At 43.5% G+C, this 23890-nt stretch overlaps 1 protein-coding gene across 1 annotated transcript in view; it reads left to right on the plus strand.

The window, feature by feature from the left end:
• The window catches only part of NOX4 (NADPH oxidase 4), a 1243038-nt gene that overhangs the window by 162611 nt on the left and 1056537 nt on the right, over positions 1-23890 (plus strand). The window contains exon 5 of the mRNA XM_069639431.1: positions 23296-23393. Coding sequence (XP_069495532.1) covers positions 23296-23393 — 98 coding nt within the window. The remainder of the gene's footprint in view (positions 1-23295; positions 23394-23890) is intronic.

Here is a 23890-nt window from a genome sequence, read left to right on the forward strand (position 1 = left end):
CTTATGGGTCCTGAATAGAGGGGTCTTCCGTCGATTGCTTCCACCGGCTGCATGGTGCTTCGTGTCTCGTACGGAATATGATGACTAACAACCCAGTCTTGATCAATGAAGATTCCCATAGCTCCACAGTCCACCAAGGCCAGAATGGGATAGGTCTTATTCTTGGAGGGCGACAGGAAGGCCTGTAGTATCACCAAATTGTTTTGTCCAGGGGAGTTCAAGGATGGAATTGATGTGGAGCAAACATCTCTCTCCCGAAGCTCTGCTCCATCTAGGATCGGGAGCTGGCGTTTCCCGAACGCCGAGGAGGGGCTAGAGGACACTCCCTAACCAAGTGTTTGTCTGAGGCACAATACATGCACAACCCCGTATGAATCCTTCTCATTCTTTCTTGCGGGGATATAGGTCCACGGAAGGCTCCTATCTGCATGGGTTCAGGTTCAGAGGCTGAGCCTGGGTTTGTGTCTGTCTTGGTGGTAGTCTCGAAAGACAGCTTCGGAGGATTAGCTCTGGATTTCTTCTTCTCTGCCTTCCTTTCCTGGATACGGAAATCTATTTGCAAAGCATGGTCCTTGCAAGGCAAGTGCCTGAAATGAGTTTGGGCGAGCCACTCTGGCCAACTCATCCTTAATCTCCTCGTTCAGTCCTCTCCTGAAAAGGGTAAAACTTGCCTCCGGGGACCAATCAGCTTCCTTGATTAATTGCTTGAATCGGGTAACATAGGTGAGCATATCCTGACATCCTTGCTGGAAGTCTAACAGGCGTTCCTGGGCACTATAGGCCTGCTCTGGATGGTCAAACATGGTCTTAAGGGCTTGTATGAAGCCATCATAGTCATCCAGAACAGTATCGCCGGATTTAACGAGGGGCGTGGCTCAGGTCAAGGCATTTCCTGAAAGGTCGGAAATTATGAATCCCACCTTAGCCCTGGGATTTGAAAAGTAATAGGGCTTAACAGTAAAGTGGACCAAACATGAATCCAGGAATCCACGAAGGGTTTTTGCTGAGCCATCGTATTTGGCCACTATGCCGCCCAGCAATACACTTTCTTTTGTGGCAGAATCACGGGATAGAACTAATTGTTTGAGAGCTGCGTTTTCCGCCTTTAGATTCTGCACCTCGGTTGATAGCTCTTGCATGCCACGCATCAAATCCTGGACAGCCGCTTCCATGTCCATATCGAGTTCGGTCGGGTGGCGTCTCAAACTGTCAAGGAGTTCCCCCCTTCTCACCTGAGTTCGATTTGCTGGATTTCTTGGTCGATGCCTTCTTGCGAACTGATCGAGTCTTGAATAAGGCTGCACGAGTCTCTTCCAACTCCAGCATGCGTTCAAGGTTCCGGGATGCAGGAATCCAGGAGTCCAGGAAAGTAACAGGGTGCGCAACAAGCACACGAGTCCAGGAACCAAGAAAGGAAGGAAAGGGATTAGGATGGGGTAAGCAGTAATAAGCAAGGATACAATACTGTGAGCTAGGGAGCACACGTCTGGTCGCTACTTTGCAATAGCATTGAGACGCGCGGGGCCGCAGGGGCGTGGCACATTTATGGGACGTACAACGTCCGCCGTGAAGACTGGTGCGAGGCGTGTCATGTGATACGGCCATGTTGGAAGAAACAATGAATACAGGCCCCGTCGCGATAAGGACCAGGAAGTCCAGAAGGGGCGTGTTCTGTGGGTCATGACAGGGATGACACTACCCATGTGTCAACAAGCCACAACAACATTAAATAACTTAGAAAATTCTATCTCCAACACTGTAGAGTAATGCTTAAATGTAACTTTGACGTGGAGCAAGGACTAGTTAATGGAGCACTAGGTACAGTTGTTGGCTTTCAAACATACCCACGTGACAACAACATTCAGTTTGTCAATATTCTCTTTGACAAACCTTCAGAAGTAAAAATGATAGGGAGCTCAACAGCTCGATTTCTTCTCTTCAAAGACATGTATGTACCCAGAGAACAATTTTCTCTAACTCTAGCATACGCAGTCACCATTCACAAATCACAAGGTCTTACCCCAAACAAAGCATTGATAGATATTGGGAATACAGTCTTTAAAGAAGGCATGAGCTACGTAGGACTATCACGCTTGCGTACCCTTGACAGTCTGTTTCTAATCAACTTTGAAGCAAGTAAAGTAAACGCTGATATTCCTTGCATTTTAGAATACAATAGACTACGTTCACTATACACCCCCTATCTAAAAACGTATCCTGTTCCACAAAAAGGAAAATGTTGTAAAAGAAAACTAATTCAAACAGAAATGCAACAGGATCTCATTGCAAATCCTCCAAAGAGAGTAAAAGAAGCTAATCCTTCCTCAACTACCAAAACCAAAGAAGAACCTATTACTCAAAGTAACTAAGGGCCTTCTTCAAAGAAGCAACACACACCCCGAAAAAATGACTTGGACACAGAACTATCTGGTCCATTCAAATTTTCAAATATAACTGGAGTAAGTTGCTACGCAAATGTAGCAATGAATATTCTATTTCAATTGCCACCAATTGTTGACAACATTTACTTACACAGTACAGATCAATTGCGTTTGAAAATGTTAGTCCTTCATAGAAATGCAACAAACAATCCTGACAACACTTATAGTGTTCATGGAATAAGACAAGAATTGGACTACTGTGGTGGAATGGTGAAATTCACTATAAACTCACAAGAAGATCCACAAGAATTTCTAATGCACTTACTACAAGTACTGGAAAACAAAAACATACCTATAAATGAAATCTTCCAGATTTCATACATGTGGAAACATACATGCTCTCTCTGCAACAATGTGGCACAGGAACAAATCCCTAATGAGCGCTTTGTGTATGTATCCATACCTAATTGTGAATCCGTTCCATTTCAGCAACTTGTACAAAATGCAAACCATGTTAGATTATGTACTACCTGCAATTCAGATAATCGCTCCACCTTACTAATACAAACACATAGTAAATACGTAATACCAATGTTTCTACGTTACAATGCAGATGGTACCAAAAACAACTGCAAGCTGACTGGATTCACACATGGTCAAGTATCACTTGGTAAGAAAACCTTCACAAAAATAGGTATAATCTACCACGCAGGAGTCACAACCAATGCAGATCACTACACTGCATATATAAAAAAGAAATGTGGATGGTTCGAATGTAATGATAGTACCATTACTGTAAAGCAGAGATTACAAGCAAATTTTACAAACGCTTATTTAATCTTCTTAAAACCAAAATTTAATAACTAATCTGTACTTAAACATTAACAAAACTTCAATTAGAAAACTATAACCAGTTAGAATACGCCAACAGGTATCTAACTGCCCCAAGATTTTGCAACAACCAAACAAATAAATCAATACCACTAAATTATAACAAAAAATAGACAGAATACGCCAACAGGTATCTAACTGCTCCAAAAATCTGCAATAAGCCAACAGATAGAACATTAGCCAGAAACAACAAGTGAACACTGAAAACAAACAAACAAATAGACTGTAGCATAACAAAAAAAGTTTTTTTTTTACACAGTACACTGGTTTGTAAACTACTAAATATGAGGGTCTCAAAAAGCTGAAATGTCTATTATGCAATGTAATAAGTCTTTATAAAATGCATACACTAACATGCTCTTTTCTTTTATCACAGAAATTGAAAAAGAATATGTACTCCAGTTACCCAACTCATGAAAAAATATATCCAATCTCAAAAAATCAAACAGTAAGTACATTCTAATACAACGCATAAATACTGCTGCATAACAGAACCATTGAAGCAAACATCTAACCATGCACCACAATACAAAACGTTTACTTCCATGGATATGTTATACTGCAGTGCTTGTTACCAAACTCTACAATCTTAATGACATGACGTAGCCAAAACTTCAAATACAAACTATACAAATCAAACAGTACACAAACTGTAGATTTGCAAATATTTGATAGATATTTGATTCTATGGGTGTGATCTATGGGTATGATATGCTGCGGTGGTTGTGGCCAGGGCCTAGAGTCTTGGGTGTATGGCCTACAGCCTACGGCCTGCGGCCATGCACCCAAGACTCTAGGCCCTGGCCACAAGCATATAGCATATCACACCCATAGATCACACCCATAGAATCAAACATTTTAACTGTCTATATGGCCCCACCCATATCACACTTTTTGCAAAGTTTGGTGAAAATTCATCCAAGGAGAGCGAACTTATAAGCCACCCATGGTGGTTTATAACTTCAGTGCATATATCTTCGGCCTGCCAAGTCTCTAGGTCCTGGCCACAACCACTGCAGCATATCACACCCATAGAGTAAAACATTTTAACTGTGGCATATGGGCAATTTCTATGTCTGTGTACACCGTGAGTGTCCTTAGAACAGTTTCAACTTGCCGGTGGACAGCACGGACGGGAATACTGTCCTTAGGACACCCCTCTTACTCCCCAAACCTACATTTCGCCTCTGTTCGCCGCCGCGCTGTCAGCGGATCCAAGATGGCAGGTGCATTGGAACAATCTGACGCACTTCACGCTCTTCACCATCCAATCAGCGAGCGTGTCACATGTCCGCCGACATGCTCCAATTAGCCAATCAGTCTCCTGCCCGCGGAGCGAACAGGGAAGTGTATCCGCGGAGCGGACATAGATATCACTAATTTTTTGAGACCTACTTTTTGATTGTTTTAAAAATAAATACTGGATGGATTTTCACCAAATTTACAATAGCACGCTTTCGGGACCAAGCCGCTGCTCCTGCCGCAAATTTGGTGAAAATCCATCCAGCGGTTTGGGCTGTAGGCATGTACAAAGTTTTTTCCCCATTCAGTCTATGGGCAAAAAAGAAACTTTGGGACCCCCCTATAACTTTGCCCCCCCTGGACCAAACCTCACCAAAATTCAGAGTGGGCCATATGCTTTTTTTGCAACGTTTGGTCAGGATTCGTCCAGGGAGAGCGAAGTTATAAGCCACCCAAAAAGTGCTCTTCCTATGGGATTAGCAACTTAACCATAACTACACAGCCACTAACGTGGCTGTGTAATATAGAATCTGGATATTCGATGTCGCAATTTAGTAACCCAGGACCCATGAAAGAGAAGGGCTGAAAATATGGTGCAGCAGAGAAAACAGCTGAAAATCGAGGAAGGATCGAGAAGGCTGTCTGGCCCGGTGTCAAGGGTTGGGGCAGTCAAGAACGGGGTATCTATTTGAGGAGATAAAAAGAACGTGAGAAGTGATGCAAACTCTTGTTAAGGTACGACGGAAAGACACTATGAGTGTTAAGTTTTATTCATGTAATATCATTAAATGCGAAGAAGGAGCTAAAACACGGTCTCCTGTCACATGGTACAGATGGAAAAAATAGAACATGGTCAAGCAGCACCGGGACTTGTAAATAAGAACGTGCTTGCATTCCCTTCTGTTCTCAGGAGCAGTGATACTTTGCAAGGCCAAGTTCAAAGACAATTGGAATGGCAGATGGCATCAGTGATGACGGATGATGGGCTAATTGGGTGGGGAGGCATGCTCATGTCCACCCACTAGCACCTGGGGTACCATCTTACGTGCTGCTAGCGAGTCAAATATTCCAGAAGGGTACAAGTGTGCCAACTAATTATAGAGGGCCATGTATTGAAGAGCCCTATATTTTGAGAGCCAATGGTGTGTCGTATATATAACAAATATTGAGGATGACTTGCATATGGGATTGGCATAAGTTGTCCACCTGACCATAGAGACGCAATCACAATCCAATCCGTTACAGAAAGTATACTTAGATGTTCTAATACATTTTCTTAGTTTGTCAAGTATTATGACGTCACATATGACAGGTTTTTGCTATAAAAGTGTTATTTTTTATGTTGATGCGTTGAGATTATGCTGTGAAACGTCTGTGTACTCCCTGTTTTACATAATTGAGAATAAAACAGATTACCTATGCCAACTTCCTGAGTCGGTTATTGGTTTAAGAGTTATTCTGCATCCCCATCCATTTAACAATGCGCTATCTCATTTAAAGGGCCTAACGGTTCAACTTGTTGGCATTAATAGGTGCTCCAACCCACAGGAGTGTGTGAGTAGCCTATTACCCTTCTTCAGGTGGACAAGCTATCCATTCAAAAATCAAAGTTCCATAAAGAGGCAGCCATTTTGAACACCACGGATGCTAAGCAAGCATCCCCTTGCACTCCCTCTTATTTCAGGACTGAACACATTCCCTCGTGTACGTTTTGTGTTGAGAATTATCTTTGTCTGGTCGTGAACCCTTTTAAAATTCTGTGCCGAGATTGAAATACATTAATACACTTTTAAACCACTGAGCATTTCAATGCAGCTGTCAGATGCAGCAGCCATTTTGCAAACCGCCTGGTCAGTGTAATTTTGTAGCTGTAAGATAATTATTGCTTGCCAAAGTGCATTTTTTGAATACAGCAGACATTTGTTTAACATTTGAAATATTTTGTGACTGACTGAGGCATGCAGGCATTTGCCCAGCAATGCACTGGCGAAAGGCGCGCAATAATTGTGGCATACCAGTTGGCGGGCGTGGAATGCTGACATTTGCGCACATCACATCTATCATTAACTGCAGGGTGATAAGCAAATGCATGAGGCTGGTGCAGAAGTCATACTGGGAGGAAAGGAGAGAGCGTGCAAACGTAAAGAATGGCTGCCATATTGGTATGAGTAAGATCCATCTTTATTCAGGAAGTTAGGATTTCCATGGAAATAATTTGTCCATGCATGTGGCACCAGACCCCAGCCTGATGGCGGGAAATCTGGTGCCACATACTGTGACATTCGACTTCTTAACTCATATGCTACCCTCAATGACATGTACAGCCCTCCGTTGCATCCTAGTTAGGTTTGTGCTATGTAAATTCCAAATGATATGTAGCACATAATTGCCTATTACACGGAATCATGTCATATTGTCTGTCATGTTGGGGTCAATCATGGTATCAGTGCAGTTGCTCGCCTGTTCAAATAGCTCTCAATCTACATTAGACCTCTGGTAAAGGCTGGCCCCAAGTGACCAGGATTTCCTGCAGTCATTCCTGCATGGTCACCCATTTGCATTTTGCGGGTTCTAACTTGACGTTTCGTTCTGGTCGATTATAAGGGCTCCTGGTGACATGGCATTGATTGCCAAATGTTCAATCAATTCATAGTGCCTCTGATTCCTCAGTAACTGATCAGCATGTATTCATGCCAGAGTACGCTGTTTGCATATGGAGTGTATGTGTGTTGTAGGTTGTTGTATGCTGCAGCACAGGATAACATCCTGAGCAAATTGCATCTTGCCCCTTTAGGGTGTGACAGATGTTTGCTGCAAAAATTGACCCCTTATGTGAAAATCGCTTCAAGCAGTGTTCAGGGCTCCGGTGAAGTCCTTGGGGAGCAGTCTTGGTCAAGAAAAAGGCCATATGATGTTTTATCGAATGGGGTTCAATGGAAAAAAAAAGCAGAATACTCTGATTTCGAAATGACATAATTTCGAAATCTTAGCTCGAAAGTCCCTAAAATGTATAGAGGTTTGCCAGAAAGGTATAATTGGTTAATTGGTGGGAGGAGGAGGTTAGCACGGGCTGGGATTTTGGTCAAACTCCCATTATGGGGCAGACTCGGGAGGATAGCTCAGGGCATCGTGCTCGCCTTGGAAGCATGACAACACTGAGCACCACAGGTTCGATCCCCGGTCCGTGCTTAGAAACCTCTGGGTTTAAAGCGCGTTATAAATGACCTATCATATCATATCATATAAAGGGTGAAAGAAAACATGAACAGTCGAAGACAACACCTTTGAGGAAATTGGGATTTCAAAGACATAACATTGATCCCAGAAATAGACAAACGGATTAGATAACTAGGAACATCATCCCGAAGGGGCGTGACGCCTTTCCTGTCTTTGACTTCCATTCATCATGCTATAGATGTCATTTGCTTCCAAGCTTCTAAACACGGACCTATTTCGACTTCCAGAAAAATGAAATTAGTACCAAATGTATAGGTCCAGAATGTATGGTTTTGAAGCTGTGGCTGTTACAATGATTTAGAGTTCAGAAAATTGAACAAGTTCAGCAATCAGAAAACGTTCTTAAAATATCAAGGGGTTTTCAAGTGTTTGTCATGATTTCCCCATACATTTTTCTGCGCAGAGAGTGTCCTTTCACACGGACCTGGAACTATTTGCATAATGGAAAAAAAGATGTGTCACACGGAAATGGGATAACATAATTCAGGTCCAAGTTGATTGAGAGCATCAACTGCTTTTAATTCTTCAATAAAAATAAGCCCAAACTAATTTCCCTGTCAAGATGTGGGAGGGTGCCCCCCGAACCATATGACGATGAGAACATAGCTACCACGTGACTATGTATGTCCGTACTTATAAGAGGAAAAATATAACTACAAGCTCCAGAATGCAAAGTGTTTCAAATGACATGAACCTAACCTGCAGCTACGTGATTAGTTAGATTGTATATGCAGAAGTAGTTCTGCAGATTACAGTTTAGAAGAATGGATGTCTTGTATTTTGTATTTCTGTGTTATGTATTGTGTGGCCGATCACAAGAAGGACACGCACATTCTGAGGACATTTTGACCTTGGGCCTCATTACGACCCGAGCGGTAAGGGATTACCGGTACCGGTAAAGGCACTGGTGCCGGTAATCCCTTACCGCCCTATTCAGAGGTCCCTTTGCGGGTCCTTCCTTAACGCATGGTTTTACCAGGCGTTAAGGACAGGACCCGCAAAGGGACTTTGGAGGTAATAACGGTACTGAAATTTGCGGTACCGTTATTACCGCCTTCCCCAATCCCATTGAGCCCCATGGGGTCAAAAACAGGAATGGGGAAGGGCCATGGTGAATGGGGAATTACCACCCCCGCCAACCTTGGAATGGGGCGGTAATTGCTCCATTCACCATGGTGGAATCGGTAAGGTTCTGGCGGCAACCATGGCGCTACCGCCTGGGTCGTAATGAGGCCCCTTGTCTTTCATTATTAAAGAAATAAGAATAAAGCCTATCTTTCCCTATCACTTAATTATTTTAAAGTCCTAGTTATCATACCATTTTCAAATAGACTCTTGTTATCCTTTGTATCAGCTCCTATATTTCCCTTTAGCGATTAATAGCCCTTCTCTCTTCTTTTATTTGGGTTTTCTATCCCATTGTTTGTATCCTTTGTTCGGGGTTACAGGGTTCTGAATATTCAGTTCTGCTGCCTTTACAGCTTCAGCATCTGCCACATTTCTATTAAAAATGGAACGTAAGGACATTTGTGGTTAACGTATGGAAGAAATTAATGAATTTTGGAAACATTTCTAATAATAATGTACGTATGATTACTTTGTATGATTGCTTTGCTAGTACTGCTAGTACTGCTAGTACTGCTCCTTATAGTGATCGCCTGGTCACTGATGTTTTCCAGCCTGTAATGATTGCTTTGCTAGTACTGCTCCTTATAGTGATCGCCTGACCACTGATGTTTTCCAGCCTGTAATGATTGCTTTGCTAGTACTCCTCCTTATAGTGATCGCCTGGCCACTGATGTTTTCCAGCCTGTAATGATTGCTTTGCTAGTACTGCTCCTTATAGTGATCGCCTGGCCACGGATGTTTTCCAGCCTGTAATGATTGCTTTGCTAGTACTGCTCCTTAGCCTCTAGTGATCGCATAATGCCCATAGTTCTAATAGCCTCTCAGGTTATTACTGTCCTAGGGAATAAACGCCAGTTAGACTAATCAGTCTAGATTGCCATTCCCATCCAACATGTACACCCTGCGTTCTACTCATATGCATGATTGGCACCCTGCTCACACGTGATCGCAGGCCAGGGACAGACAACCATGTGTACAACAGCAGCCTTAACTCCAACACCATGGACTTCCTGCCTAGTCCCTGCCAACACACCACGCTTTCAGCCACGCATCCCACTACACTGCACTCCAGACTACACAGACTTTGGAACCACACTCACCCTATGAACTTTGCTACCATACCCTCCTCTATCGCACTCAGAAATAATCACTTAGGATCTAGGACCAACATTAAAGCTAACAACAGTCACCTCTGCCCAACTAACATTAGCACTAGCAGCACTAAGGTGCGCCACCAGACTCCTATCTACAATAAGTCCAAACAATCCTCATCGCTTCCTAAATCAGAAACCACAGAGCCCATTAAAATCGAGAACAAACCCCTTCCCTACAAATGCGCCCTACTCAATGTTCGCTCGCTCAATGCCCATGCGTTAGAAGTCAATGATCTTATCACCAACCAAGATTTAGACATTATTGCCATCACTGAAACTTGGCTCCACGAGGCCTCCGGCACAGCCATCACAATTGCGCTTCCCAAAGGTTACTCTATCCTCAGACAGGACAGGTTAGCCAAAACAGGAGGAGGAGTAGCCCTAATATTCAAAGAAAGCATATCTATCAGACCTATACCCTACCAGGGAGAAGGAAAGGTAGACATCCTATCAGCCAAAATAGCCCTATCACCAAAAAGTACCATAAATATACATGTGGTTTACCGCCCACCACGAACTCTGTCAGACTTCATAGGACAAGTTACCCACCTTCTAGGAAATAATATAAAAAAATCTACCAAAACGCTACTCCTAGGTGACATCAATCTAGGCTTCAACGACACAAATGACAAAACCGCCACATCTTTCACAAAAGACCTTAGTGACCTTGGCTTCTCTCAGAAAGTCACATCTCACACACATACAAAAGGTCACATCTTAGATTGGATTATAGACCACAACTGCGACACAAACATGGTTTCCAATACTGCCCTCCCATGGACAGACCACAACTGCCTACAATTCACCATCCCCATAACTCCATGCGCCAAGCCCACCACTCCAGCACCGGCTACAGCAGCCAGAAGCGCAAAGAAACTCACTGCAGAGAACATCAGTGCCTATCTCAATCTCCCATGCCTAGCGCCACCATTCTCACCTGACCCCGCCATACTAGCGGAATTATTCAGAGACACATTAACCAGTGCCATCAACACAGTCGCACCGTTAGAAAACAAAAAAGAAAAGAAAAAATTCCACTCCAACTCGTGGTTCACAGAAGAGCTCCTAAATCTGCCAACTCCAAATGTCAGGTGCTAAAAACCTGGCAGGCTAACCCCTGTGACACCACTAAAGATATCTTCCGAACCATCGCAAAAAAATACAAAGACTCCATATTCAAAGCCAAATCAGAATCCTACAACAATAGAATCTCCTCAGCCAATTCACAATCTAAAGAACTCTTTACCATCTTTAAAGAATTAACAGTACCTCCCACCTGCACTGACATAATTATTAAAGATGAAGCCTGATGCGCCAGCATACAAGCTGCCAGGCTAAAAAAAATAATAGACCTCCTCCAGAACAAAATTTCTGACCATTACAAAGCATTACCTAAACAGAAGATCCAGAAGCAAACCCACCTTAAGCGCACAGGTAATAACCCTCCTAAATTCTCCTTCGCTGAAATATCTGAGATAGGTGTCTTAGACATCCTAAAACATCTCAAACCATCGCTATGCAAGGGCGCTCTATGCCCCCCTAAAATCATCAAAGAATGCGCTGAGCAACTCACTCCTCTAATTACCGTCTTCATAAATGCCTCATTCAAAACAGGTGTAGTCCCCAACTGCCTCAAAGAGGCTTGGGTACGTCCACTCCTGAAAAAACCTACATTAGAGCCTTCTCAATCTAATAACTACAGACCAATTACAACCGTCCCATTTCTTCTTAAAATATTAGATAAGGCTGCCCACAGGCAAATCCAACTGTACCTCGAAACCAACTCAATCCTTGGAAAGAGACAATCAGGGTTCCACAAAGGACACAGAACGGAAACCGCCTTACTAGATCTGAAAAACAAAATCACCTCCATCCTTGACATGGGTAAACCTGCCTTACTCCTGCTCCTAGACCTCTCAGCAGCATTTGATCTCATCGACCATAACACCCTCACCAACCACCTCACACATGCAGCGCACTTCTCCAATCACGCAGCAACGTGGATCACTTCCTTCCTAGAAGGCAGAGCCATGAAAGTGTTCTCCAATATAGCAAACGCTGAACCCACTATCATACACTGTGGTGTTCCCCAGGGATTCTGTACTGCCCCAACGCTTTACAATCTATTCAAAAAGCCACTCTTTGATAAACTGGATGCACTTGGGATCACATACACAAACTATGCTGATGATACCCAGGTGCTCCTTCCCCTCACCGGGAGCTATCTCCAAGACACTTCTAACCTTCAACAAATGTATTCCACAATCCAAGCCTGGATGGCCACCAATGGCTTATGCCTCAACGGGGATAAAACTGAAATCCTCATCCTCAGTGAAAAATCCACACTAGCCAAATTGGGTCCGACCTATCAAAACTTCTGCATTGACAACTGTGTCATCCCAGTCCTATTCTCAGTTAAAACGCTCGGACTCCACATTGATGCTACTCTATCTATGGATAAACAAGTTAGCGACATTGTATCGGCCTCCGCTTTGAGTACCAAACTGATCAATGCCATAAAACCGTTCCTAACAAAAGATAACTGCCTCTCCATTGCGAGAGCCACCATAGGAGCCAAACTGGACTATTGCAACTCACTCCAAGCTGGTACATCAAAAGAAACCTAGGCAGACTCCAAACCACTCAAAACAACCCTCTCAGAGCAGCTCTCAGTATTCCTAAAAGAGATCACATTTCTCAAGGAAGAAAAAATGCTCACTGGCTACCAGTTAAAGGCCGAATCACTTTCAAGATTCTCTCCACCGCACACAAATGCATCAACCTTACCGCACCCCCTTACTTATTAGACATTCTAGTCAGAACACAATCCACCAGGCCCACCAGACTAGAGTACACCAACCAACTCACAGTGCCACGAATTACAAGGGCCAAAGCAGGAGGAATAGGATTCCCCTACTTGGCACCTAAGCTCTGGAACACGCTACCCACAGCCCTCAGAGCTCAAACCTCTCTCCATGCCTTGTGCAAATACCTAAAAACGACACTCTTCAATTAGCTGTTAGCTCATCGTATGTACTTGCTCCCAGCTATGCTTTCTGCATCTATTGTACAAACGCCACAATGCCACCTCATACTGTATGTGTTTATGTGACTACTGTAACTAATATATGAACTTCTACTGTAACCAGTGCCATAATGCCCACGGGCTGCTGTGCGCTTAACAAATGTGAATAAATAAATGAATAAATAAATAAATATATAATACGTGGGAAATCTCAGTATTTCCAGTCTCTTCTGGTGTTTTAATACTTTTATCAAAGGGAGATGTTGAATGGTCAAACGATGGAGTGTTGGAATGGGCAATATTTGTTCTCCAAATATTGGAACAATTACATCTAAGCAAAATAACTTTTGAAAAAAAATGTCAAATATTGCAGACATGTTTGAGGGAATTGTGTTTCTCATCACATCAGAACACATAATACATTACAGAACATATTTTGTGATGAGTAGGTGAAAAAAAGATAGAATCTCATGGGATGGCTAGTGCAGAAGTGATACATGTAAAATAGGGATTATCTGATAATAGGGGATGTATCAGAAAGTCATCTCTTGCTCTCCTTCTAAACATTGGTGTCCCTCAAGCGTCACTTCTCGTCTCTTTACTTTTCTCACTATACACAATTCCTCTATCAGGTATTATTTCTTCTTATACTCTTTCACTCTCTCATGTCGTTCATACGCAGATGACACTCACATTTTCTTCTCATTCTCTTCTTTTTCAGAGTCCCTTCATTAAAAACTCTTTGCCTGTCTTTCCTCTATCCAGTCCTGGATGTCTTCACACTTTCTACATCTCAACTCAAATACACACTTTCTACATCTCAACTCAAATAAGACAGAAATTCTATTTTTTCCTTCTTCCCAAATTCCGTCTCCCACTCCCCCTTTCTCTTCCCCCGTCTCAGCTACCTCTATCTTATTCTGCTCAGAATCAATTTTGATACTTCTTTGTCTGTCTCTACTCACATCCTTGCCACTGCTCGGGCTTGCAGCTTCCATCTCTTCAATATACATACATCCTGCCCCTTTTTTGACATTCAGCGCAAAGAAACTCCTTTTCTCCTACGTTATCCTGGCTCGGCTCGATTACTGCTCTTCCCTAATTATCGATCTTGCTGCCTCGTCTCTTGCGTGACTTTGGTCTATCTACCACTCATCCATCCATATTATTTGCTCCCTTCATTATCGTAGCTCGATTTCTACTGCTCTTAACTCTCTTCACTGGTTATCCTTCGAACATCACCTTGAATATTATTTTTTTTCTATTGTCTTTTAGTGCCTTTATGGCATGGGTCATCCTTATCTGTCCTCTCTTGTTTCCTGCTAGCAGACCACCACACCGTCTTCATTCTCAATTCCTTTTTCTCACTTCTGTCCCCTGCCCTCCTTGTGCCCAATCACATTTTCGCTCCTTTTCCTTAATGGCTCCTAATCTTTGGAACACTCTCCCACTATTTGTTTGTTCTTGGTTCATTTTTATTTCGTTATCACTTGAAGGTCAATTTGGTTTGCGATCAAGTATGCTAATGACAAAAAGTGTGGGGAGTGTGTTTTCAGTGTTTGGCGGTCTGCGACCGGATCAATAGCCTTTTTGTACGCTTTTTACTTCTACTGCATCTGACATACAAGTTAAAACCTCATAGCCCAACGCCTAGCGTTGCAGAGTGTGGGAAGTTTTCTTTCAGTGTTTGGAGGACTGCAACCTGATAAAGAGTCATTTTACTCTTTTTCATTCCACGGCATCCGACTTATCAATGAAAACCTCATAGCCCAACGTGCAGTGTCGCAGATTGTGGGCAGTGTGTTTTCAATGTTCAGAGGACTGCGACCTGATCAAGAGTCTTTTTACTCTTTTTACTTCTACTGTAGAGTGGTGGGAGTGTCTTTTCAGTCTTCTCAGTGATCTCTATGAGCTTTGGGCCTTGCAGGTTGCTGGCCCCAACTCCCCTCACGAAATAAGAGTGAGCCTGCACGGGAGAAAGAGGTAAGAATCACGGATCCGGTACTGAGGGGTTTGCTGTTGGGAGGTTAAGGAGTTAGTGTAAGTCATCTGTGAGTCAGCACATGGCAGGCAAAGTGTCTTACAAACAAAGGACTTACAACTTGCACAAAAGTAAAAGTAAGCCTTATGGCAAGGTGAACGGATACAAACGTGCTGTGCCTCCCGATCCCACAGGAACACCTCAAGAGCCACGTTAATGTGATCCGGTACAAGTGCAGCATGGGCAGGACGTGGTGTGAGGGACTTCTGGTCTGTGCACAGGTCAAATAACACATTATTTCAAATGTAAAAGTGCAAAGGGGATGCGAACAACTACTGAGGCAGATGCTATTGAGACAGAGATGAATAAGTATTTAGGTGTGTTATCACTGGGTGCTGCCTCGAATGCCTCTTTTGGAGATATAGATAATAATTTGCAGTTACAATTGTGTTATCTTATGTGCAATGGTGGACAACCCTCAGAGGCTGCTGGATTTTTGCCTCTCGACAATCAGACTGTAACCGGCACAGTTATTCCAGGTGCCCCATCTCTTCCTATTCCCCGCCCATTCCCTTTACCCTCCCGATCTTCCCCCTCCCCACTTCCCCACCCGCCCCTCCGCTTTTCTGATTGTCAACCACTGAAGCTCATTAAGCCTCTCAAAGACTTTCTGTCTCTCCCAATTTGTTCCACTCTTCCAACTCTCCTTCTTTCGGTGCGCCTGTAGTGGTGCGGATGGTGGAGCAGTCACAAAATATCGGGTCTGTGAATTTGCCTGAAAAGCTATTTCTTCCTATGCTGGCCATACCGCGCACCTTGAGGTGGGTTCCTCTTGGGATGTCTTGAATTTTGTGGTGAACATTCTTCTGAAATTATGTGGTTGAATCCATGAGGAAGTGCTAAAACAAAACAAGCACCTTTTTCTGCTCCGAGGAGGATTGGGAATCAACCGAGATGTAAAGATGGCATGGTTTTAGTTTGGGGGAGGGCCAGGTAATGAACCTGCTAGTCCTAGTGCTTCCCAAATCCGTCCCATTATCATATCCTCCCAAAGCCCTGATGACCCCAGTGGGCAGATAGATATCTCGGCCCAATTCCCCTGCTGTTATTTAACCCACATCAGATATGCTGGAAGAATAAACAAAAAAAGGCTGCAGCAAGAATCGCGATCACAATAATGTCCCCTGGTAATGATCTTTCTCAACCATTACATTCAACAATCGTGACTGTGGCTAGCCAGAGACAGGTGCCGAAACAATTGAGGAAAAGGGTGGCCCGCACTAAGTGTGGGAACACTGACTAGTTGGTTTCTTAAAGATAACGAGAAGGTACTGCATCCTGAGCTGGAATATCCCCCACCTACCAGGATAGGACCTGGGGCGAGTGTGCCTGAAGTGAATATGGCTGCACCTATTGTGGTCGGAGACGAGCTGGGTTTGGGGTGTAATATTGGCATGGTACCTGTTGGGTTTGGGGACCACGAGGCGCTCCCGAAATCTGACCTGGTGAGAAATCCGGAACTTGATCTCAGAAAATGTACAGCACCAAGCTGTCTTTTGCTGAGTAAATTGGGGGAAAGCTCTGACCTCCTCCACCCCAGGGATGAAACCGCCCCCTATGTCAAATGTTTTAGGGAGTTGTGTAATAAAATTGATTCGACCCCTGATTTTAGTCGATGTGCAGTTTTTGCTACGTTAAAACGCACGTTTGACTGTCACCTGGCGAAGTGGGATTGGCAGTGTAATTATGACCACTTTTCTAAATTAAAGGGATATAGGGGTTGTGGAACCAGTGGTACATCGATTTATGAAACCAGAACTATATTTGTCGCTCTGTCCTGTTCCCGATGTACGTAGTTTCTGCTTAAAATTATGCAATAATCAGCTGCCAGTATGAGCATTATGCATAGCCAAATGGAATTTGCTTAAAGATGCCAGATTTTGTTGAATTTGTAAAGTAAAAGTAAATCAGGAGACTACCAAACATGTGCTTACAGTATGTCCTTGTTTGGGATCCCGATACATGGTCAATTTGGGACCTTTTGTACAAGATTATAATTCGATCAAATCTCCTGAGTTTTGGGTGTTCTGTTTAAATACAGACTCACTTAGATTCCCTTTAGCACTTTACTGTGTCTGGAGAGGGGTTTTACCGTATCTCTGTGTGTGATTGTATGGGGTTAACCAGTCATATATCCGATTGAAACTGATGGGTAAAGTATGTTCATAAGTTAAAATGAGCTTTTAGTAAGATGACATTGTGCTTTTTTAGTTTAATGAAATTGTTGTATGTGTTTTAATTGTGTGATTGAGTATACGAATAAGTGTAAGATTAACATTGTGTAAATTGGAATTGTATAATTAATTTATTGTAAGTAAGCTGTTTGGTCTGAGTTATAAGTCTGACTTTTTTCCAAGGTAAGTAATGTGAATTGTTAAATTCTTTGTTAGAACTATGTACAATTAAATAAATAAAATAAATAATAATAATAACAAAAACAATACTGCTTTCTTTAGACAAGTGGTGTTTGCATAGGGACAACATAATTTAAGTATTCTGGATGATGGCTCTACCGTCTGGTTTCTCTTATCTTAGAGGCCCTGTCCTCTTGCAATACATGGTAATGTAAAATGTAAAATGAAAATATTGTTTTCCAATAGGTAGGCAACAAAAAGTCAAACTCCCTAGTTTTAATGCGTCCTGCGGGTCCTGATTGTAAAGACTGGAGGGGGTGTCTGTACTCCTGCTCTCTATATGGCAGAGGAGAGGCACAGAAGACCCCAGCCAAGATTCTCTACAGGGTAGCTACGGTCAAGCAATCAAGGCCCAGCTTCTCAGGAGGTGATGCAGGCTAGTGTAGTACAGTGTAGTCCCCAAGCACCCACAAAGTAATTTCCTTAACTGTATTAGTGAAAACATAGTCTTTATATAATTAAGGTTCAAGGTTATATACACAATTACAATAACTCACTTTGTGCTCAGTTAATCTACAATGTCAAATCTATACACAGTTCTACGTGGTACCACAATTACTATCAGATTTCATTAGAGTGCAACAACTGTATTGTGGTCAAATGTCACACAAATCAATTATTAAAGGGAACCAACAATAGACATAGGGGGAAAGCAGTTGGTTGAAACAATAGGCAGAATACTGTGTCCATACCGACCAGACACAGTTCTGTATGAGGACCCCCCCACCTGGGAACCTGTAAATAAAGATATAATACATGCCCAGTCCATATATTGTTCAATATGAGTCTTATTGCCTTCTAAATAGTTCTACAACCGCAATGTACCTGGAATAGTAGATTTCTTCGATGAGGCATCGGGGGATCCTTCCTGATTGGGCCCCCTTTTAAGGCAGGAGCACGGATCATTGATAGTCATTGAAGAAGTTGAACTTGGCATCAAGAATACTCAATTAAATGTTTGGTGGCATCGAGGCAGCAGCTCCGGTCCAGGCGGTGCTCGTCGACAATCTGTCGGGGACGTCCTGCGAGGACGAGGCGTGCGGGGAACCGCAGCGTTGATAGTTCGGGACTGCAAAGAGTCTAAGAAGAACTTTGGCCCAGCAAGGGCGTTGAGCCGTCCGGCGTCTCTGTGATTTCGGGTGGCGGGAAACTCACCAGCGGATTCTTCTGGGTGCGTCGGCGGCCTCGACTTTCTCCGGCGGGACAAAGCGGTCGACAGTGCGGACAAGGGAGTCCTGGGATTCAAGTGTTTCTTAGGCAAAGGTGGAGCGTTGCGGCTCCAGTCTTCTGTAACACGGCATCAAGCGGTCCCCGCTTCTGGGCAACACGACTCGACACGCTTCCAGTGGTTACGGCGTTGCCTCCGAACCATGGTCGACGGCAATAGACTACGATGGCCTCATTGTCTGGGTGCTAACTTCGAGATTCCTCACCGGTCCCCTTCTCCGGTCGACAGTCTTTCGAAGGCTGGCTTACAGGGCGCTTCAGTGAAGATTAGCAGTCTGCATGATGTTCACTCGTAGCTCGGGAAGAGGTCTCCTTCACAGGTCCTCTCTCGGATCAGTCCTCGACAAACGTGACAGCTTTCAGCTCGGGTCGAAGCAAATGCAGCAGCAGTTCTTCTTCTTCCAGCTGGGCTTCAAGGATGAGCATTAAGTATCAACTTCAGCTTCTGAACGAATTCTAGCAGTGAGAGGCCCCCACATATACTAGTTGGGCTCTCATTCATTCTGCTGGGTCACACTCAGGCAACCAATCACTCAGAAGGGCATTCAAGCAGTCAGGCAGCCAATCAGGCATACAGTGCAGTCAGGCCATTCTCCTCCCTCTCAGACACTCACAACAAGGAATGTTTATTGGGACAAGTACCCAGCCATTCAGCACTACATACTGCATTCATACCAGTTTCGGGCAGGGGTGTCTCAGTCTTTGTGTCACATACCACAAACTAGACATCCACAACAAGAAGTGCATATTGGGCACACACTCCATTCACTCAGGTCCCACCCCAAGGGTGTACCCACAACATACAGCCACTGGGAAGGCTCCAGCCAGTCTGGCCTGGACTTCCCCTCAATACCATATATGGAACTTCCACCCAACAGCCCATCAGGTGGAAGGGACAGAGTCAGGGTTTCCCAGGACTTTGGGAAAACAAGATAACAGGCAATAGAAAGCAAGAGGCCACAGGGGCCACCTAGTTTCCTATCATGAATCAACTGATTCCAATGGCAGGGCCTGGGTATCCCAAAATGGAGGATACTCCAAGCACCTGTCAAATTCAGCATGGAGCTGCCACCAGCCCATACCCTGCTCTGTCGGCCACACACAGGTGCCCAAAAAACATACACTAGGGGCATAAGGTTATCCCAAGGGTCTGTACACCAAACCAAAAAGAGGAAGAGCTGCACTGCCAGGAGTTGCACCTGGACTCCTGGGCAGAAAACAATACAAAACACATATGAAAAAGGACTACAGGACAAGGACAGGGAGGCCCTGTCCCTCCAATGCATTTCCAGCATCACACTGATCTCATAACAGAAAAGATCCAAACAAAAGTTCACAAAACCTACTATTATAAGTCCAAATCTATTATTACAACAACAAACATTCCCTCGGGTTAAAATCCTGTAGCAGTTACAGTCTGGCTGTCTTCCAGTGGTGTGACCTCTTTCCCTTTAAAACTGTTTCTCAGGACCTCCCCTCGGTGTGTTTCATGATTTCCCATAGGTTCTGGTTTTAATTTAGCCTGGCATCTCCACATGCTGTTCTTGGGGCTTGATTCCACCTTTTGGCTCGTGATTGATCACAGACCATGGTGCTCTGTTCGGGATCCATACCAGGTCTCACCTTGATTTGGGCCTTTCAGTCTTTTTACTAGTTCCTTCCTAGATCTTAGTTTTTAGTGGATTTTCTCAGGTTTCTCCAGGACCTTGATACTGTAGTTGCATGTCATTTCATCGCAGGATGTTTTTTCGCAGGGTTTTTTACCACACATTTTTTATCGGAAAAACCAATCGATTTTTTTTTTCTTTTTTTTGGGTTCCCCCCCAACCCCATAGTCCCTTTCAGTTTATACCTATTATCAAAAACCCATATCCCATATATATAATTTTTTAACCCCCCCCAAAAAAAATATTCAGTGGGTTTTTTCGATAAAAACTTTGCAGTAAAAAACCATGTGAAAAAAGGTCCCGCGATGAAAGGATGTTGTACTGATACTGTTCAGGCATTTACCTTGACCTAGGTTCTGCCAAGTTCCTTGTCAGATTATCGCTGGATCTTGGCTCCATGCATGCTTCATTACTTGTTCTGTCTAGAACTTTGGAACACAGATATTTCATACCCTGTTCCCTGGTTTATCACAACCTTACTTCACTTAAGCCTCTCAACAGGACCCTCCTAGATCTAGCCGTGTGATAGCTTTCTCAACAGTCCCTTCTGGACCTTGTTGAGTTGCTTGATTCTTTGGTGGGTCGCTTCATGGAACCTTCATTCACCAGGCCACGCCTGGACCTTATTTTGGGATCTTTAGTTCTATATAATCCTTCAGGACCCTATTTATGTCTGACTTGACGTGATGGATATTTCTCCTGAGTCCTTATTAGGCAGACAAGACATTAATGCCTTCCTGCCACAGGCCAGTCGCACTTCGCTTATTGTCCTGGAGGCGATGGTGTAGGGCCCAGTGTAGGGGCCAGTCTATAAGTCCTCCATTTCCCTGAATGCTGGAAAACACAGGTCTCAACCCGCTAGTTCTGCCATGTGGGCAACTTCCAGTCTTGCATCTTTCAGTCTTCCCCAGAAGCTCAGAGCCTACTTCCAACTGGCATTCTTCTGGAATTACCCTCATCCAGGGAGCAGGAGAAGGCTTCCCAATAGGCCATTTCCCATTCTAGTATGAAACTTGGTATTGTGGTTGATTATTCCCTATACCTGTGTTAGTCTTCCTCATTATGTTATCATTGGTGGTTCCCTCTTATTGAGTAAATGCCTGATAGTTTTGATTGACACTAATGAGGGTCTGTGAGGAGTTAAATGTGAGCACAACGTTAGGCAACATCTTGGAAACTCCTCATGCATGGACCACGAGACTGTGTAGTCTTGCCACTTTTCTACCTTGTTGGCAATGCCATCTTGCACTGGCTAAGAAACCTCACTGCAGCACCTTCTCCTTCCCCCGGCTTTCTTCCAGGTCACATGCAGCATGACTTCGATAATAGTCACTCATGTTTGTCACTGCTCGTGAATGCAGGGCTTTTTGTTAAGGTTCTGGGGTATTCTGTGATGCGTAGTTCCCTGAGCCCCACTCTTCCCTGACACTAGCTGATTGGATAATGCTGCATCTTGCAGTGAGTAGTGGGCCTACAGGATGCCACCTTGGACCAACACTTTCCCGAGCAGACCACTGCCCCCACGTATTTATTATTGACATGAGCTCTGATTGAAACATTTGATAACACAACTTTGTAGTGAATCAGTGCAATATTGTAATCGCCTCTAACAACGTCCCTGGCATTGATTTGACCACGTGTATTGCCAGATGCATACACTACGATATCCTCAAATGAATGCCTTTAGTTGCATAAACCTTCCATGGTGGTTAAAAAGCAAGTGCTCAAGTATTGGAAACTAAGAGTAAACCAAGAATGGGTTCCCGATTGTAGGATGTGATAATACTGTGAAAAGAAAATGTTGTCAAGACAGAACATATTGGTTAATAGGATTACACATAGGTAACTAGTAATGAATGCACTGGCCATATAAGGGATAGGAAGCAATCTTGGAAGAATATTTCCCTTTCTTTCTGTTTGTCATTCTCCTGCCATTCTACTGATGCTTCATTTTTTTTCTTTCTTGTGAGTGCCTTATAGAAAATCTGTGAATGTTTTCATATCATCAGCTGACAAACAGTATCACAATCAAGGGGCCTCATTACGACCCAGGCGGATTTCGCGGTGCTAAATGCACCGCGAAGCATGGCGGAAAGCCGCCGATAGCGCCATGGGGGTTGGCGGATTTACCGCCCCATTCCGACCTTGGCGGGGCGGTAAATCCCCAATCCCCATTCTGCCCTTCCCCATTCCCATTTTTGCCCCATAGGGTATAATGGGAGTGGGGAAGGAGTTAATTACGCCACCGTAAAATACGGTGGCGTAATTAACAACGAGGTCCCGTAGCGCCATGGTTTTCTCCGCCTGGTAAAACCAGGCGGAAAAGGCCGCCATGGCGCTACGGGAACTCGTAGTATGGCGGAGAGGTACGCCATGCACTACGCTGGCGTAAAACCCTCTCCGCCAGGGTCCTAATGAGGCCCAATGTCTTTCTTGACGTGATGTCTCAATTAGATGTTATACAAAATAAATACATTATGTAATGCTAAAATGTAACACATTTCGAAAAAACGCTTTTTTAAGAAGACAAGATTTGTAAAGCAAAGTCCAAATGTTCATTAAAAAAAATCCCAACAAGTTAGATTAGGCATTATCTAAATGATCTTCTTATACACATAAGTGTGCTCTATTTTTAGCTCTTCAGTCTTATAACTTTCCAGAGGATGATATAATGCATGCCAGCGTTCTTTGCTTAAAACATGTTTCTGTTAGTACTACCTATTAAGCAATGTTTTGCTGAATGAAGATGTTTCCTTCATTTTTCTGCATTGTCTTCATGTCTAAAAGCTTTAGAGGACTAATCTTTCACCCAATGCTTCTGTCTAGGCTTACGTTCCAGCCTGAATTACTTCTTATCTTACTGTTTTTCTTTTGCACTATTATTGTAGCAGTGCATGTTGCAGCTCACTTGACAAACGCATTCAACTTTTCTGAGAACTACAATGAGCATTATCCAGGACTCAATGTTGCGAGCTACAAGAATGAGGTCAGTCTGATGATTTTTTTAAACATATTTGACCTTTGTTCCAAAATATTTGCTTCATGTGTATGCAGGACTAATGCTAACAGAAGATTGATAGTTGCAGGTGCTATTTAAGGCATATGTTTTTTCTCTGGATGCTTGCCTCATACTGTCATCATAAGCACAAGAATGCATAGTCTTGTGGCCAGCTAAGTACATTTTCCATTGTGTGGATTTGGCAATGTGTCTGTCCAAACACACATCCCCTCTTACTTTAATAGAAAATGCATGTGTTTGGAAATATGTTCTAAATGAATACAATATGACAATTAAATGTAACATTGTATTGTTTCCGACATTAGTGTGATGAATCCAATGTCATCTTCACTGTTTTCCCAGTGGTGACCTCCTTCCATGTACCAGGGGACGGCAGCTGCTATCCGATACTGACCCTGGGGGCGGTTATATGAGGGAGGATTACTTGGGGGAGACAACCTCTGTGAGGGAGTGGTGGTATCCAT

This window comes from Ambystoma mexicanum, chromosome 7q (genome assembly GCF_040938575.1).
Source record: "Ambystoma mexicanum isolate Mex_15411 chromosome 7q, UKY_AmexF1_1, whole genome shotgun sequence".
In the NCBI taxonomy this organism is placed as follows: domain Eukaryota; kingdom Metazoa; phylum Chordata; class Amphibia; order Caudata; family Ambystomatidae; genus Ambystoma; species Ambystoma mexicanum.